The sequence below is a fragment of the Anomalospiza imberbis genome, chromosome 9 (assembly GCF_031753505.1).
Source record: "Anomalospiza imberbis isolate Cuckoo-Finch-1a 21T00152 chromosome 9, ASM3175350v1, whole genome shotgun sequence".
Lineage (NCBI taxonomy): Eukaryota > Metazoa > Chordata > Aves > Passeriformes > Viduidae > Anomalospiza > Anomalospiza imberbis.
Genome location: NC_089689.1, coordinates 8058685 through 8076249, shown reverse-complemented (window position 1 = coordinate 8076249; position 17565 = coordinate 8058685). Strand labels below are relative to the sequence as shown.

The window sequence follows — 17565 nt, the reverse complement described above, 5'->3', positions numbered from 1 at the left end:
CCTGAAGGAAACATTTGGACACAGTCAAGAATATCCTTTTCACCACTGCAGTGAAATCACACAGCAAGACTCTCTGATTTACCCTAAGTAGGACTGAATATTGCTGGAGGTTTCGGGGGTTTTTTGGTTTGTTTTGTTTTAGGGGGAGTAGTAGCAATTGGCTGCTACTATGTTGAAACTTTGAGAACAGGAACACTCCTGGAATAAGCCTTAAGACCTAACCTTGGAGCAGCACAGGGAAATTTGACTTTGCCATCCGTACTGAGAGATGCACTCCATGGGTCACAAAAATGTTACATCTTCAAGACTACCATCCCACCACTACTGCACACTTTGAAATTACAGAATAAACAAGCATGTGAAAAAAATCTTCTGAGGTAAAGCCACCCAAGAAAATGGGAGAAAAAGACATTATAGCATCCAAAACATATGTAGCATTAATGCATATTTAAATATCAAACACTAAGGCACACAGGAGAGGACACAAAATAAGCTCCTAAAGCATCAAATGGCATTTGAGCACAGGATTTTTAAATCCTGAACAAGATTTTAAAATTATGTTTCTCAAGAAGGTCTGACAAACTGCAGTTTGAAAAAAATTCCCCATTTGTAAAGGTGCACATTAATAAAATGCAAAAAATCCACTCAAGCTAGTAATACAAAGGAAAAGAACAGGACTGGCAAGGTAAAAGCAGAGGAAGTTCAGCACAGGATGGAGCTCTATGCTGTTGAAGAGAAGATTCCATCACTAACTGCCAGCATGGAAGAAACCAAAGCAATAGCAGAGAAACAGCACCCAAGGAAAGCGACTGCAAGCAGTTCACCTCCTCACCTCCAAAACATTTGAGCAGTTGGGCAGGATGGGTGCACTGCCAAGGAATGTGTTCTTCCACTTGGCATGTGGAAATACCCAGGATATGCAATTCCTACTGCAAACAACATTCTAATGCATCCACAGAACTTGAAGAATGTCAAAGGAAAGGTTTCTCTGTCCTGCCTGACCAAAGCTGCAGGAACAAGACCACTGCTGGACAAAAGGTGTCCTGCCCCTGGGCTGCTGAGCAGTTCCACTGAATGCACCTGGAACTCACTGTTTGCTCTTCAAGAACAGCAGTTACCACCCCCTCACACTGACTATTAAACCACTCTAGCAGCAAAGCCTGTCCCATCTGGCATAAAAATTTTAAGTTAGTCTACCAGAGAGGCATCCTGATACATTGCATCAGAAATAATGATCCACCACAAGAAGCAGAGAAATTTGGCTGCAACTCAACAGTTTACTTAATGCATGTTAAAATTCCTAAATTTACTCTCTTAGCTCTACAAGCTTTGAATTTCTTATGCTAAGGACAAGACAGCAAATGGAAAAAAACTCTCTATTAAAGCCCACAAATATTCAAAGAAAAACAGTTCACCTCTTTGCTGCCTAAACTTTAAATACTGTAGTATCATACAAAACTGAATATAGGCAATATGCCAGAATCCTGCTGCAACTAGAAGAGGACTACTGTGAACCCTTCCTAGGATTTCAATACCTCTGAGGAAAGAGCAAACACAAAGAAAAAAGCCTCGAGACACTGACTTTTGGCTTTGTTTCCATCTTTAGCCAAACCCACCACTGTGCCCATTGTTACAAGCACCACACCACCCTGCCTTCCAGTCTGCAGCCAGCCACAGGCAGTCACAGAGGGCAAGGTGTGGAAACCCTTCAGAATGGCAGAAATCTGTAGGATTCAGCTTTATCGTAGGTGTTATCCACCATTACTAAATAAATGTGGATACAATGGCATAACGACTCCAAGTTATTACTCTTTGAACTTAATTATCTTTCTTTTCCTTCAGAATTCTTTCCCCAAGTCCCAATACTGCAACCATTCCAGAAAAAAAGTGTGATTCCAAGTTCTTACTCAACTTACTGCAAAAAAACAGAGTTTAATGAAAAAAAAGCCTTATTTTATTTTTATGGATGACTATTTCTGCTTGTAGTCTCACTTCTACACTGAATATTTGGGAGCCACAGCTTCAAGGGCGACTAAATTAAAAATCCCATAAGAAATGAGTTCACTCGTGACAGAGCTGCAAGTGATGTGCATCGTTCAGTTTTAAGCAAATGACATTATCAGCACATTAATGCCTAGTTATTACAGGAAAACCACCTGTACTCAGAGTGCCAGTTAGACTACAATTTAAAAGTCAATAGTTTTACAACAGAATACCCTACAAGTAAATGAGATCTGTGCTATTTTCTAAAGTTAATTTGAAGGCAAAGAAGATCTCAAATATCTCTAGGTCCTCTCCTAAGAAATCCAGATGTAAAATTACTAATTCTATGTAACTTCCTTAAGTGATGTACCAATACCTTTCATAAGTCAATCTCAAGTTTAAAATACCTTCTTTCCAACACCTCATTTTTATTTCCAGTGCTAGCCTACACTTAGCTAACTTGGTATTCTTAACCTATGTATTTCTTTAAATATCCCTTGAAACCTGAAATAAAAAATTAACTTTGTGTGACTACACCAAATATAAGTAACCAGAAAGTTAAGGAAGAAAAACACACTCTAGAATGGAGTGAGACACTGAATTAGGCAGGTAGAATATGACCACATCACAAAGGAATCTTTCAACTGGAACAATTGCTGCAGTCCAGTCAATCCCATTTGAGCACCAAGTGAAACCCCAACACCACATTCTCAGAATCACAGAGAAGGAAGAGGCAATTCAGAAATGAAACAAAATTTGCATGACCTTCTGCAAGAAGCACAAAACCATCCAAGCACAACAAACACAAGATTGCAAAATAAAACCACAGCAAGACATGAAAGTGAAGTAACTGAACCTGTGCTAAAAACAAGATAAAAAAAAGCAATGGGGACAGGAGAAAAATTGCACTAGAAAGACAAATCATCACTCAAGTTCAATGTTCACCATCTTTTAAAACTTGTGAGAATTCTTCAATATTGTAGATTGTTTCCATCTCCTCTCCAGAATGGTATTTATGTTTTGCACGGCTGTTCCCAGTTTGTTTTTTATTTTAAATAGACACAACTAGATATTATTTACTTGGAATTACTGGAGGCAACTTTTAGAGCAACTGTGATTGTATAAGGAGAGCGAATCTATTATGTGTTATGCACCTGACAGTTATCCTTGCACTTGTGATTTTTTTATTAATTGCATAGGACACACCCCAAACATGTTTTTTCCCCAAGAAGTTCTGGTTTTAAGCTTTCAGTTTGCTTCCTAAGAGGTAGAAATAATTTCTACAAAATAATACTTTTGGATTTCATTACTTGGAAAGCTATCTTGAGGCATAGTTACAGCTCTTTTTTTGTCTTTTCTTAGGTTTGTGAAATAATAGCAGAGAAAAATCCACTAATATGAACTTGGTGAGTTGTCAATTTTGGTTCTCAACTTTTTTTTTTCCTTTTGAAAAATGCTTTGCAATTAACTTACCCTCTTTGCCTTTAAATCTTTCTTGATCATATCTGTTGTAGGCAGCTGGAATAGGTTGCTTATTCCGTAAAGTGGGATCCTAAAACAGGTTAAACAACATTTGTAAAACATAGTAAAAGGTATTTGATGGTTTTTGAATTTCATGAAGAGTTACTTAGAACTACTTGAGAGTATAAAACCAGTTCCTTTTCGTAGGAGTTTCAATGCATTTGAAAACTTCTGATGTTTCCATTCAATACCCACTTACAGTCTTACAGAAACAGTTTAGTACTGAATGCAAAGAGAATAACCTGAGGCAAAAGTAAAATAACAAACAGTAACAAACTACATTATTAAAATCTCTACTGAGTTTTTGTTATACTTAAAGATTTAACAAGGAAAAAAAAACATTAACTGACAATTCATGACTAAGGCTTCAGCCACACAAAATTCCCCTTGTCAGCCTGATTACGATAAAATTTTGCTAAATAAACAAAAACAAATTTTGAGGAGAAAAAAAAAAGCATTCTGGAAAAAAAAGTTTTTAAAAAGCACCAAACTAGAGGCACACTCCATATCAATTCAATCCTTTTTGTGGATAGCTTAGTTATGTATTCACACTTATTCTGAGTGGGACATTTGAATAATGCCATGCATAATTTAAGAAATTCAACACAAAGCAAATATTTACATGTTGGAATTCATCTTGCTATTTAAATTTAGTTCTTTGTTAAATGCAGAAGCAGCATTTAACAAAACAAAACACAGTACAATTAAGCAGCTTTCAGAGAACACTACCACCATGTTCAGAGATATATTAGGTTTAATAGAACACAATAGTAAACACCACAATTCTAAACAAATCCTGCCTAATACCTGGATAGAAGTAAACAGTAGAGCTCTAAGTCTGTCCTGATTTATTACAAGCAAAAGAAAGCTGGTTTGAGCTGTTCCCACTCATGAGTCATGCTCCAGATTCTTAAACATTTGCTACCCTATCTGTCAGAAAAGCAGCAAAACATTTCATTTGAAATGGCAGCACTCTCATCGAATACACTTTTTGCAAATAGATGCAGCATGTGGCTAATGCTTGATAGATGCAGAAGCTGGCAATAGCAGATTAATCTCTCGTAACAAGAGCATATTGAACTAATTAAACTAATATATTCAACTCTTTAAATACCAATAAATGCAACTTAAGTTAAAGAATAGCTGTGAACTTATGCTTGAAAAATATGCATTTTCTGGAAGTAAACCAAAACAAATTGTGTATGTAATAGTGAGAAGACACGGTACAGTCACTTTCGGTGTCCCAGCCCTCGTGTTCACCCAAACACTGCTCTTACCGTTGGTGCTGTGTTTGGTGCAGGTCTTTGCTCAGGTGCTCGGCCTTCTTCTCTGGCTTTAACTGATTGAAGAATTGCAAAAATATTCTTGGCAAAGTTCTGAAAAAGATATCAGGTACCTGTGAGCCTTACTGACCATCTGCATTTCACATAACAATCATCCAGGTGAAGACACTGCTTGGTTAACTTACGTTTCACCGAAAACCAAAACTGGTGCACCAATTTTCTAAATAGCTGATTTCTGACCCCTTTTCTGTGACAGGATGCAAACATTAACAGGGTTTTAAGGCATCACTGCTACCCCCTATTCTTTAAGGCCCACACCTGCTAAATCTAACTGGCTTCATTACACCACAAAGGTAAACCAAACTCATCTCAAAGCACTTGTAACCCATAAGATACAGAGTTAATTGTACACAATGTCTGCTACTAATGTCAATTTTCAGTAATGGCTCATCAGTAAAAGAAACCTTTTTATCAATTAGGGAAAACAGCTTTTTTTTTTTTTCCTACTGGTTCAGAATAATATAAAATATTCACAAAATGCTAACACTGTTCCAGAGTATTGTATATTAACACTGAAGTGGTGTTAACACCACTGGTATCATGAAACTAACACATGAATTACAAAACAAAGACTTCTGGGGTGAATTTTGTAGAAATCACTTAGAGTTGTACTGCAAAGCTTCCCTTACCCTGCTCACTTGACCTCAACGAACATCTTGTCAATCCACTGTAAGCCACCAAGGGCAGGAACTGGAAAACCACCAGAAACCACTTATAAAGGCAAAGCCATCCCCTGAGCAAACCCAGTTCTTTTGACAAAGTCTGAAAGAACTCACACAAAACTGTATTTAAAGTTCTTTTCAGTCAGAAAAATCCCAGGAAAAAAAAAAAAAAAACTTCCAAGAGCTGCAAGCCATGCACATATCAATTATAAAAGGATATTCAAAGTCTAAACTACAAGCTTTTACTGAAAATTCAGATTTCTCCCAAACTGTGGCCTGGGCATCATATCAATCAAAATTCTTGTGATTGCTGTGCTTTATCACACACTGTCTCTAGGAAACAAGGCTACTCCATCTTCTGAAACTCACAAGGAAGAACTAATTAACAACAGGAGCAATGTTTTAAGAGTGAGTGGCTATGCAGAAGCCAAATCTCCCAGTCAGAAGGAAGTTACAACCAACATTCACATTCGTATTTTCTTCATAAAACCTACAGTTAATATAGTCTTAAAGGGAGTTGGAACTTCAAATGATGAGCTTTTCCAAGGCCTTTAAACATGGGAACTTCAATAGCCTTAAACTGCATGTCCTGGACCAAACTCAGGTAAAAAACCCCACAAGGTTGTTTCTCCCATCTGCTGAAAACAAGCCACTAATAAGCATGGAATCAGAAGTGTTCTTGCTGATGTCTTTTTTCCACATCATGAAAATGCAAGTCCCCCAGGGCCACAACTAATGGCTGTTTGCAAAGGGAGAAAACCAGCAGTGTTTTAACAAGCACTCAAACTAACATCATCTTCTTGCTGGTCACTGGCTTGGTCAGGGATATGGGATTATATTACTGTGACAGAAAAATGATTGAGCAGGAAGTCCACTGCATGTACCTGCTCATTTGTAAAGCCCTGCAGAGCTGAAGACTGCTAGGTTTTCATTGTTCATCCCTTCAGAGATCAGAATATGAATATCCATTAGCTTCTGCCCTAGATTTAGTTAAACTTAATAATCAAGTGCAGCATATCTACTACCAAAAACTTCTGGCCCGAAGGACAGAGCAGAAAAGGAGATGGAAAAGAACCCCAAACATCAAAATATTTGTTTCTCGGCACAGATGCTCAATCCCCTGCCAACACCATGACTAACATACACCAAATCAAGTTACTATCACTGGTGGTGATTTAATGCCAGGATGTTTGTGAAGAAATCCCAGGGCCAGTCAGACCAGACTGCTCTGATGAGGAAGGCTTAATGAAGTCACTTCACTAACTAAATTTCTCTTGTAATAAAAATACTTCCATCACAATATATCACAGTTTATTCTAAAAAATTGCAGTCTTTAATTTCTGTAGCCCACCATAACTCTAATTCTCATTAACAAAGACTTCTAGTCATTACAGCAGCTTTATCATGCTAGCAAAAATAAATACTTTTCTAATAGAGATCATCAAGGATAAACATTGGTTTCAGCTTCATTGAAAACAATCGTAGAGGAAAATAATTGAAGAAAAGTATACTTTATCTCCATCATCTGACAAAAATAAAACCTTAAATTGAACATGTAAAACTAGAAGTATATACCTTGTTAAACAATATGGCTTACAGTGCTTCAAAACTTTCCTATAGCTAAGTCGTAACCAATTTTTAATCAGATTTACACTCCGGTGTTTCACTGCAGAGAAAGAGGAGCCTAAGGAAAAACATATAAATTTAAAATAACTCTTATTTGAACTGACAGTAAGGGTTTCTTCGACATGCATCCCAGGAAAATCAAGAGCTGCAGAATGCTGTAAACATTGTCCAGACTTAGAGTAGGGCTGGAGAAGGAAGAATTGAGCCCCAACTACATTTCTTTACACATTTGCTTGATATGCTGAGACATACTGCTAAATTCTTTACAGCCAGTGGCATGATGAAAGGCATGATTCTGTGCCAAAAAGGCAATATTCCTATCACACATTTTCAGTAATTCCTATATATGGCATGACAAGAAAAATGAAAACAGCATTGAGATGGCCTCATAAAAGCACAGCAGAAATTAAAACACTGCTCATAAGGAACATGAAGTGATAAACTGTATATTTAAAAGAAAATATTTTGCACATCTAAAATTAAAGCATATATTTAAATTTCAAATTCAAATCAAAAAGTAAAACATCATTTAAGGCATCACTCTCCTATGCCTTCAGAATATGTATCTTGAATTTGCAAACTGTTCATCAAGTTTGAAGCTGATTTTCTTTCCTCCCTGCTCTTGTAACTCCCAGCTGCAGGGACTCACAGTACCCCTGAAACTGCTCTCTGCACACTTTGGAGCTAGACAAGCCATGCTGGGGCACACAAGAAGCACACTGCCACACAGGAGATTGTAGATTAACCACCTGAATAAATAGGTGTTTGTCATCCTGCTTTCAGGACAATGGTAGTTTAAGAAATTCACATTACACTACTGGAATTTATATTGCTAAACAACTAAGAGCACATGACTGTCAAGCTTCAGATTAGGGAGCCTATAAAAAAGGTTGATAAATATTGAACTTGTTACTAACTGTTGGGGGACAAAATAAAACTCAGACACAAAGTTCATCTGGGCATTTCTTTGTGTTCCACTCAAGAAGTGAACTGTGTATTAATAAGGCTGACCTGAAAACATAGCTGTGAGTATATCTGCTGTCTGTAGAGCTGTGGACTATGCTCCCTACATTTGTGGACTGTGTTCAGTAAAAAGGTACCATTTTCACTTGTTCTGTGTTATCTTCACTAAATTTTTATAGCAAGAATATTATATGAAAGACAACTGAAACATTTAATTTGAAATGTTAATTCAGAAGTGTGAAACAGCAACAACACTGTAACAGCCTGAAGATATAGTACAGCATAAAAACTCAAAAACCCCAATCCCCTTGATACATAATCCTAGTTTATTTCTCCTATGAATGCAGCATATGGAAATACATTTTTTATAGTTATGTTTTTAAGCAGTTACTTTATAACTGACCTAAATATTCTTTCAGGAAGTATAATACTTTTTTCTACAGATTTTTGGTTGAATTCAAGGCACATATAGACAAAACAAGATTTATTATCGCTCAATGTAAATACTATTTTTAAAATCTGGCCCATCTTTCCTTTAAATGCTACATTCAAAATGTTTGCAGTAGTGCCTGGCAGCAATAAATTCATCTGCCTAGTTTTTCTAAGGAAGCCAGTCTTGCATAAACTGGAGTTTGGGCACTCAAGCTGTACCATGACATTTGTGCACAGCCACTCCAAAGCCAGCCTCCTGCTCCACCTGAAGGACTGATGAGGACACCAGCTGCTCTTAGCCTGGCACACCTTTCCTTTTTCACTTTGCTACTGAAGTCTCACTGCTGTGAACTTCACGAACGTGAGACAATTCTGCCACCTAGAGCCCACAGAGAGATGAATTTACAATTAAATTCTTTTAAAATAAGCAAAATTTTACTTTCAGACCTCTTAGTTGTCTAAAGTGATTAAAATACTATTAGTCTTGCTTCAAAATTGTTTTCCAGCTAAATTAAATTATTGAAACTTTAATTACAACTGCAGTATTAACCTCCTCACAGGTGACTTCACTAGTAAGAATGATCAAGATTCATCAGAACAAAAATATGAGAACTGAAAGTAACTGAAAACATGATTTCTCACATTTACTTCAAATACAGTAGTTCCTATGAAAAGGATCAGACCTATAAAGAAAATATATTAATTTTAAAAATAAAATATGCAAGTACCAACTGCAGTAGTAATATTTCGCAGGTGGTAACACAAAACTAAAAATCATGACCAACACAAAAAATCAGCTACATACACAAAAAAAAAAAACAGTTCTGCTCTTTAATACTTGTGTGCAAGAATACAGAAGACTACAAAATAACATTCTGGAATAATTCAGATGCTGTATTAGATAAATTTGCAATTGTGGGTTACATCCAAGGTAAATGCCACACAGGAGGAAAATGCCAATCCCTCTAGCTAGGTCAGCTATAAACTCCAGTCATCTTACTCAGTTCTGGTCTTCTCTCACCATACACACAAAAATACCCAGAAGCTGGGGGTGGCACAGTGGGGAAATACAAATCCAAATTATGAAATTTAATACATAAAACTCACAGTCAAGAGGTATAACATTAAACTAGAGCTTGATTCCCTTCTGTATTAACATCTTGTGTCCTGGATAACAATACACTGGTCATCAAGTAACTTTTCTTAGGGAAAGTACAGATAACTAGTACATTACAAGGGGGCTGCAATAACTAAAGATATAAAAGCTGAAAATCTATGAAGGCTTAAAAAACAAAGTTGTTTATTTAATCAAATTACTTGTTATACAGTATAAGATTTCTAGGCTTTCAACACAAAACTTAAGAAAATGTGCTGGATAGCCCAGCCTAAGTCTTTCACATAAGAACAGAGGATACATAAATATAAGGATCAAGGCAGGAAAATATTTCATTTTATTCAGGCTTAGTTCATACCTTATTAGGAAAAGAACAATTTTATATTTAAAAAGCTGTAATTTAGAATATTTTCTTAAGTTTTTTTGTATATATTAAGCAGGGAAAGTATAACTACCCAGACTGCAAGACAATCCAATTCACCAGTCTGCAGCAGTGAAGCAACAGCAAGAAAATAAACTGACCATTGCTTCAACATTTCAACCTTGACCTCCTAAGTAATATACACTTAAAGGAACAAGGTTACACTTCCAAAGAGATACATTTTCATGATGTAAAGGTTATGAAACTACAGAGACTCAGCTCCACCCAACTCTGATCCCATATCAAGTCTTTATAGTTTTTCCATTATAACCAGCTACCTGCAGAAAGAGCCCACATCCCATCATTCTTTGATTTGCTACACACCTAACTCCATTAGAAATAGGTACACCTGAAATGCCAATTTCTCCTCTCCAGCTTACATGGTTCTACTTTAATGCTTTTCCCTGGACTGTCTCCAGGCAAGCAGTCATGTTAAGATGCCAATACAGGTCACTCATTGCCATATAGTGCCTGGCCATGTCTTCAAAAGATTTACACAAGGCTCAGGGAGGAGAAAACATTTACAGATATGCTGTAAGCTGAGAAATCCACCAAAGCAGCAGCTGGCCCAGCTGCTGACAGATGTGTAAATGTGTCTGCCTGGACAATGCACTTACATCAGGAGCGTGCAGCTACTGTTCAGCTTCTCAGCTGAAGAGATTTAGAAAGGTTATGTGCTACAGCCTTTAAGACTTCCCATAACTTTGACAGGCTGGATTATGTTATTTCCTTGTACAGAGGGTTAGAGTTCACTTGAGAAAATATAATTCTAATATACTTCCAACTGTGACAAAAGATAACTGAAGAGTGCTGGCCAAAATTTAAAGTTTTAGCAATCAACTGTAGCATTTTCCCATGAACTGGGTGTGGCTGAGGTGGAGTTACTTCTGTCCTAGTGCCCTGGTAGTGCTGCACGGTGCCTTGGTAGCCAGAGGTGCTGATAAGAGCCCAGTGTTTTGGCTGCTGCTGAGCAGTGCTGACCCAGCACCAAGGCTGCCTCCTCACCTGTCAGCTGGGGCTGGGCAGGATCTTGAGAGGACAGCCAGCCAGGACAGCTGACTCCAGGGATATTCCCCATCTGCTCAGCAGTAAAAGCTAAGAGAAAGAAGGAGGAGGGCATTTCTTGTTACAATATTTGTCTTCCGGAGCAGCTCCTAAATGTACTCAAGCCCAGCTCCCCAGGAAGTGCCTAGAGATATCCAGCTGATGGGAAGCAGAGAATACATCTTTTGTCCTCCTTTGCTTCCCCACACATCCTTTATTTCTAATAAACTGCCTTTATCTTGACCCACACTTTTTTTTTTTTTTTTTTTGCATCTTATTTTCTCCCAGCCATCCTGCTGAGGAGGGAAGCAGCTTGGTGGGCACCTTTCATCCATCTAACCAAGGTCAAGCCACAACACTCTACAAAAAAAAGGATGAAAGATTTTTTCCTTTTTTTAAAGAACATCCGAAATGCTCAGAGCTGCTCAAATCAAGAACATTGGTTCACTTCAAAAAGTTACAAATTCACAAGGCCAGTATTAGTACATTTCCAAGATTCCAGCTTTAAGATTTCTCTGCACACGAGTAGAGCACGTTCAACACAGCCCACCCAGTTACCTTGTTGCTTATCTAAGAAATAGTTCTGAGCAATCTGGGAGATTAAAAATAAATAAGGAAATATAAATCAGGTACACCAGCAGTCACATTACACTAAACAGATGCAATTTGGCTCTGAAAAGCAATCACAAAAATGCCACCCTATTGATAAAAATCTATAAGACTACACTACAGACTTGGGGAAAGCCAACAAATATTTAGAACAGAGAGAGCAGGATGACTCATCTACTAGGAATTAAATCAAACATTGACTTTCCAAAAGAGGTAGAACTGCATATTAATCATACAGAAAACTACAGAATAATAACAAAATTTTTAAGCAAAACATAACAATAAGCAAGCAGATAAATACAAAGGTAGAAATGTTAAAAACAAAAGAGGACAGGTGAACTGAAATGTCTGATTTTACAAATAGGAACCTCACAGAAATCAGTAAAAAGACATCCAGGGATCAATGCAACATCTGATCAAAAGAGGGTAGCAGAGAGGTCCTACAGACAAGGGACCTTGTGTGATGCATTACAGAAATCTTAAGGGTCAAATAAACTGGCAATGACACAGCTGCTGAAGCACCTTCTACAACAAGAGTATCAATGCACTCAAATTACACATTCCCATAAACCAAAAGAAAAAAAAAACCCACCTCACAGCCAGGAAAAAATCTATCACTGCAATTTCAGCAAGGGGAGATTTGTGACAATGAAGATGCTGGCAATAAAAGCAGCAGGTAAAAGGACAGAATGCAAGTATCATGAGAACTTTAAATGTTAAAAAAGAACACTACATCACCAGAGACTTAAACATCCTGGAACAGTTCTATAAAGCCAACTTCAGAATTGGGAAGTGTATCCAAAAGAAGAAAAAGTAAAGGCTTCAGAAATACAGTTAATATTTTTGGCATCTATGAAGAATTTGGAGGAATCAATATTTTCTTCAAACATATCAAAACCAGAGGAAACCTGTCAGTAAGCTGAAAAGGTCAAGAGATTTTATTTTTTTTACTGTGGCCTACTTTTTTTACTGCGGCCTTTTACGTTTGTGTTCTTTTTGCATCTTAAGCTGTTTCTGCTTCTCAGTTTATTACAGAGAACACTGGGAAAACTTACACACACAGGAGTGTTTCTCTGTGGAAAAGAGACTCAGATGCAGCCTAGGACTGAAGCAATTTTTGCAAAGAAACAATATAATTTACATTTATGAGTGCTCACTGTTTGCTACCGTTCACCCAGGAGTTCCAAACGAATTCAGATATTAAAAAGGCATGCACTGCTGAACTCAATTTTGGTTTTAAATACTCCAGGAGGATTCAAGAGACTGCAGATAAGCCTATACCAAGCAGATAGTGAAAATTTACAATAAAAAGAATTATCAGGCACATCAGCAATTCAAGTATCATATAGAAGAGTCAAAACAGCATTTGCAGAGCAGTATCATGCTTCCCTGATCAAAATTCTTAAGAGGAACAGGGAAGAATGGAAGAAACTATTTGCCTGAGACAACCTGAGTTTCTTCACAGCTTTCAAGAAGGTTTTTAAAAAGGTTCTTGAAATAGAAGAAAAAAAGGAAAAAACAAAAACAAACAAACAAAAAACCCAAAAAACAAACACATACCAAAAAACCCTCCCAACCAAAGAACAAATTAAAAACCTGAGCTGTTCTGTGATAAATCACAGCCCTCAGTAACATGTGGTGTTTCTCTATCTACTTACTTTCACTGCTACTTGTTGGAAAATATAAACATTAACACTCGGTGATTGCTGTCCAAGCTATCAAGAATGTTCCTGCAACCCTGCACAAACCGAAATAGAAGATTTGCTGTTATGCCCATACACTCATCAGGCTGCTCACAGTAACTGCATGCTAGAGTCCAAGAACACACTTCACCTCTTGTTTCTTGTCTTTCTCCCCATGTCATGTTTTGCTTAAAGGCACTAATTCATCTCACTGTTACTACAGGGATACTACCACAAAAATATTCATCTCTTCCCCTCTATCTTTGCGGTTTCACTTGGAAGAAAAGTAGAGATAGGAATGCCATGAATGATTCACAAAAGGAAGAAGAGCTATGCAGATTCTTTCAGTACAAACCTTCCCAATGACTGAAACATCAAAGCTTTTACCAATTTATCAGCTCTCAGCAGCAAGGCTGCTACAAATCTCCGAGGTTCAAAGAAGCAACACTCACTCTGAAGGTGGCACACAGGAATGTGCCATATACTCAGTAATTCATGAATTAAATTATTCTACCACTAATGCCCTGGGACAATACTGGGAAGTTGAGAGCTATGTAAAATACTGTTAAATACTGTAAAATACCGTTAAAATAAGACAAATGAAGACTGGGAGTTCATTTACTTCTAACCATTAATTTCCTGTGACAATACTTAAAAGAAGTAGTGAAGGCAAAGGATGCAGTTTGACAATAATCTCACAAAAATAGTTGCGTGAAATCTTTTAGAAATTGACTTACTGCTTCCTTGAGAAATGTAGTGCCAAGCAGCTCTGCAATAAAGAAAGCCTCACTGTCCAAAGAGTGCAAGCTGTCAGCTGTGCTTGCAACCACGTTCAGAGCAGCACATAACCAAGTGCAGCCCAAAGTAGCATCAAGGGACAAAAACCTCTTCATGGTAACACTTTCTGGCTTTGTTCATTCCAGCATTTTTCCTCCTCACTTCTTTGGTGTTTTCCACAAAGTAGAGGCCTCTAGGCTTTTAATGTTTCTTTTACCCCCCCACTTTGGTCTGTTTTCAATCCATTTATGGAGCCCTCCCCACTGCAGGGCCCAAGGCAGCTTTGGTTAGGAGGTATTAGGTGATTACTTAGTATCTTGTAAATGATACAATTTAGATTTACTGTAACATGATAAGGACAAACTCTTCTGTCACTGTGCCAACAGTCGTTCAAGCCCACCTTTACATGGAACACTGAGCATAATCCCCCTGTCATCTCTGATTAACAAATTAGATACAGAAAATAAAAATGCAGTTTGTCATAGGGATCGTAAAACCCAGCTTTGTATCCAGAGCATTACCTTGCCTGTGCTTTGTAAGATTGTAGTTCTTGTCCTCCATACTCTCTCCCTGCTGACAATATCTCTAGTTACATCCACTTCAGCATCAACAAAACTTCTCTGTTTAAGAGCAGTTATGTCATCATCCAGATCAGTTTTGATAGTGGATCTTTTCTTTGCCATGATTTTGGCTTTGATAGCAGCAATTTTTTCCACTGACATAGCTTCAGACAAGGACCTAAATGAGCAAAAGTAACAGTAGAGACTGAATTATTGCACAAACAATTCTTCTGAAAGAATTAGTAACTTCATCCTGCCAAAGTATAAGGCTGTGCTATAAACCACAAAACAGTCACCTTATATATACACTGAAATATTATATAGGCTTGGCATTGTGAATCCAATTTGAGACAAAAGACTCATAGAACTAACACAAAGACCATCCAGAAATCCCAACTACACCAAACAAAAATAAAGAATCCAAATGTAAAGCATCAGGACTAACACCTTCATTTACAACAACATCCAAATTTCAGTTCCCTGTTATTTTTAGTGGATTACAATTTTTCCAACCAACCCCTGGCTGCTTTCAAAGCATTACTCTAAACCTTGGCTGAGGTGCAGTTATGTGGACTTGGCCCCTTGGAAGATGTGGTACCCTCTCAGACTGGGAAGGTCAGCAAACAACAGATGGTGGTAACCTCGTCCACATTAATCTGGGTTTGAGAGAACTCACTCGAGTCCAAGAGTGCAACACCTATGTGTGTTTGTTTTTAATTGTATACACAGCACTGGGATGTCAGTGAGCCCTGCTGTTTTGCAGGGGAGCTGAAGAAAAAAAGATAAAGACTGAATTGCACAATACTAACTGTCCATACCAAATTTACTATCACATGGGGTTGTTTTTTCTTTGAGAATACATGAAAAAATTAATGCAAGTACTGGCTGTGAAGCAGTCTCCTTCGTAACTATGTTATGGGGAAGGGAAGTAACTTCTTTGTGTTGCTACCTGGCGCACAGCAGGGTCAAGCATGGAGTTGAAACTCACCACCTGTAAATATCTGTACTTTTTTTAAAGGATAGTTGTTTACATTCAGCATCAAAAGAACTGGTAACTAGAGAATACAAACTAATTCCAACAACACATAGTAATCCTCACTGCAGCATTGCAAAGTTGTAATGCTACGCTCAAGGTAGCATCCAAATTATTAGTTTATACAAAATCACACATACTTCTACATTTTTTTTATTATGCTTTCTAACCATGCCACAATTGGATTTTTTTTCCTATAGCTTCCTTTTAAGTACACCTATATAAGAGATAGGAAGAAATCATTCAAAATACATCTTTTTCAAGTGGTTAGCTATAATTATGGATTTCATAAATGCCTCAAATCTGCACTGTTTAAGTGTTTCAAGGTCTGACTCTTCAAACATTTCCAAGAGTATCAAAGAAAGGAAAATTTCTACTGAGAGCTGCTGGTCAGAAGTAAAACTGGCTGTTTTGAACAACACAAGAATTGCTCTCCATCCTGTAATTAAGCATCAGGCATAAGGAAAAGCAAGCCCACCTGATCTGCTCCGTTTGCACGATGCCCTCTTTGTGCCCTTCCAGCCGAGCTGCCAAGCGCTCCTTGTCGAGGCGCACACACTCTTCATCCTGGAAGCAACAGTCATGTTTAAATTCTTGTGCATTCTCTTTTCAAATATAAATACAGCTAGAATTGAAGCTATTCAGAAGTATTTTCTTCACATTTGCAAGGACAATCTTCATTTCCAATGATTTTTGATCTGGGCATTATCATTAAGTGCAGAGCTATTGGAAGTTTCCTCAAGAACCACAATTCTTCAAGTCCAACCCCTTCCAGTTCCCATTCCCATAAACAGAAGGACTCCATACAACAAAGGAGAGGTAAGCCAATGGAATTCCTACAAAAACAGATGAACACCGTAATTTACCTCCACCACCCATTTGTATTGATGACAGTCACTGTCATTACCTCTATTCTTGGTTTCTTTGCTTCTGCTAATATTTCATCTGCTGCTCTTTTAACTACAAGAAAAAGAGAACATTAAAAATGCAAGATTGTAGTAGATTTTTATAAAATAACCTCAAAATTATTTTTTTAGTTAAACTGTACCTTGAGTGGATCGTTGAAGACCAATTTCAAGTGGAGCACTTCTGTCTATGCTTGATGAGGTTGCTGCACTCAAACAGAACATTCAGTTTAAATAGAAAATATTTGCAATAATATTTGGGTATAAAAGAAAGAAGGACAACAGATGAAGTACAATAATGGAAACTCAATATATTAGGTAGCAAAGGTGGTCAAACACTGGGACTAGGGGAATGGAGATACTCAGAACCTGACTGAATGTAAAGTTAAATCATGTTGCTCAGGGCCATTTGGCCTTTCTCTGAAAAGTGGATTGGACCAGGTGACCTCTTCTGGTCCATTCCAAAATAAATTAAACAATGATTCTATGATCTCTATATAACACTCATAAAAGAAAACAGAGCCACCTGAGAATTAGACTCTAGACTCAAGATACAGTGGTTTGCCTAGGTTAAAAAAAAAAAAAAGACAACCTGCTGATCCCTTTAAAACACATACATATAAAGTGATTTTACTCATCATATTACAGAAATAATCTCATACTCCTAGATACTTAAAATTTAAAGACCACCTATGGAACAGAGAATCTTACAAAGGTGATATTTCTGTTTTTCTCAGAGAAACCTCTTTTCTCTGACTATTGTTAACAAAAAAATTCAAGATTATGAAATGCTAGGCAAATCTGCCAAATTGACAAAGCAGTGATTCCATATATTTTATTAAACTGAAGATTTCATCCTACACATTTCTTGCATTCAAGATGAATGTACT

General features: G+C 37.3%; 3 protein-coding genes across 3 annotated transcripts in view; 2 read left to right on the top strand and 1 right to left on the bottom strand.

The window, feature by feature from the left end:
* The window catches only part of LOC137479226 (beta-1,3-galactosyltransferase 2), a 149874-nt gene that overhangs the window by 37322 nt on the left and 94987 nt on the right, over positions 1 to 17565 (top strand). The gene's annotated exons all lie outside the window — the stretch shown is intronic.
* The window catches only part of GLRX2 (glutaredoxin 2), a 140796-nt gene that overhangs the window by 107186 nt on the left and 16045 nt on the right, over positions 1 to 17565 (top strand). The gene's annotated exons all lie outside the window — the stretch shown is intronic.
* The window catches only part of CDC73 (cell division cycle 73), a 102730-nt gene that overhangs the window by 77989 nt on the left and 7176 nt on the right, over positions 1 to 17565 (bottom strand). Inside the window, exons 4-9 of the mRNA XM_068199548.1 lie at positions 16819 to 16881; positions 16678 to 16730; positions 16249 to 16337; positions 14699 to 14915; positions 4782 to 4880; positions 3457 to 3535 (exon numbers count right to left, since the gene is read on the bottom strand). Coding sequence (XP_068055649.1) covers positions 3457 to 3535; positions 4782 to 4880; positions 14699 to 14915; positions 16249 to 16337; positions 16678 to 16730; positions 16819 to 16881 — 600 coding nt within the window. The remainder of the gene's footprint in view (positions 1 to 3456; positions 3536 to 4781; positions 4881 to 14698; positions 14916 to 16248; positions 16338 to 16677; positions 16731 to 16818; positions 16882 to 17565) is intronic.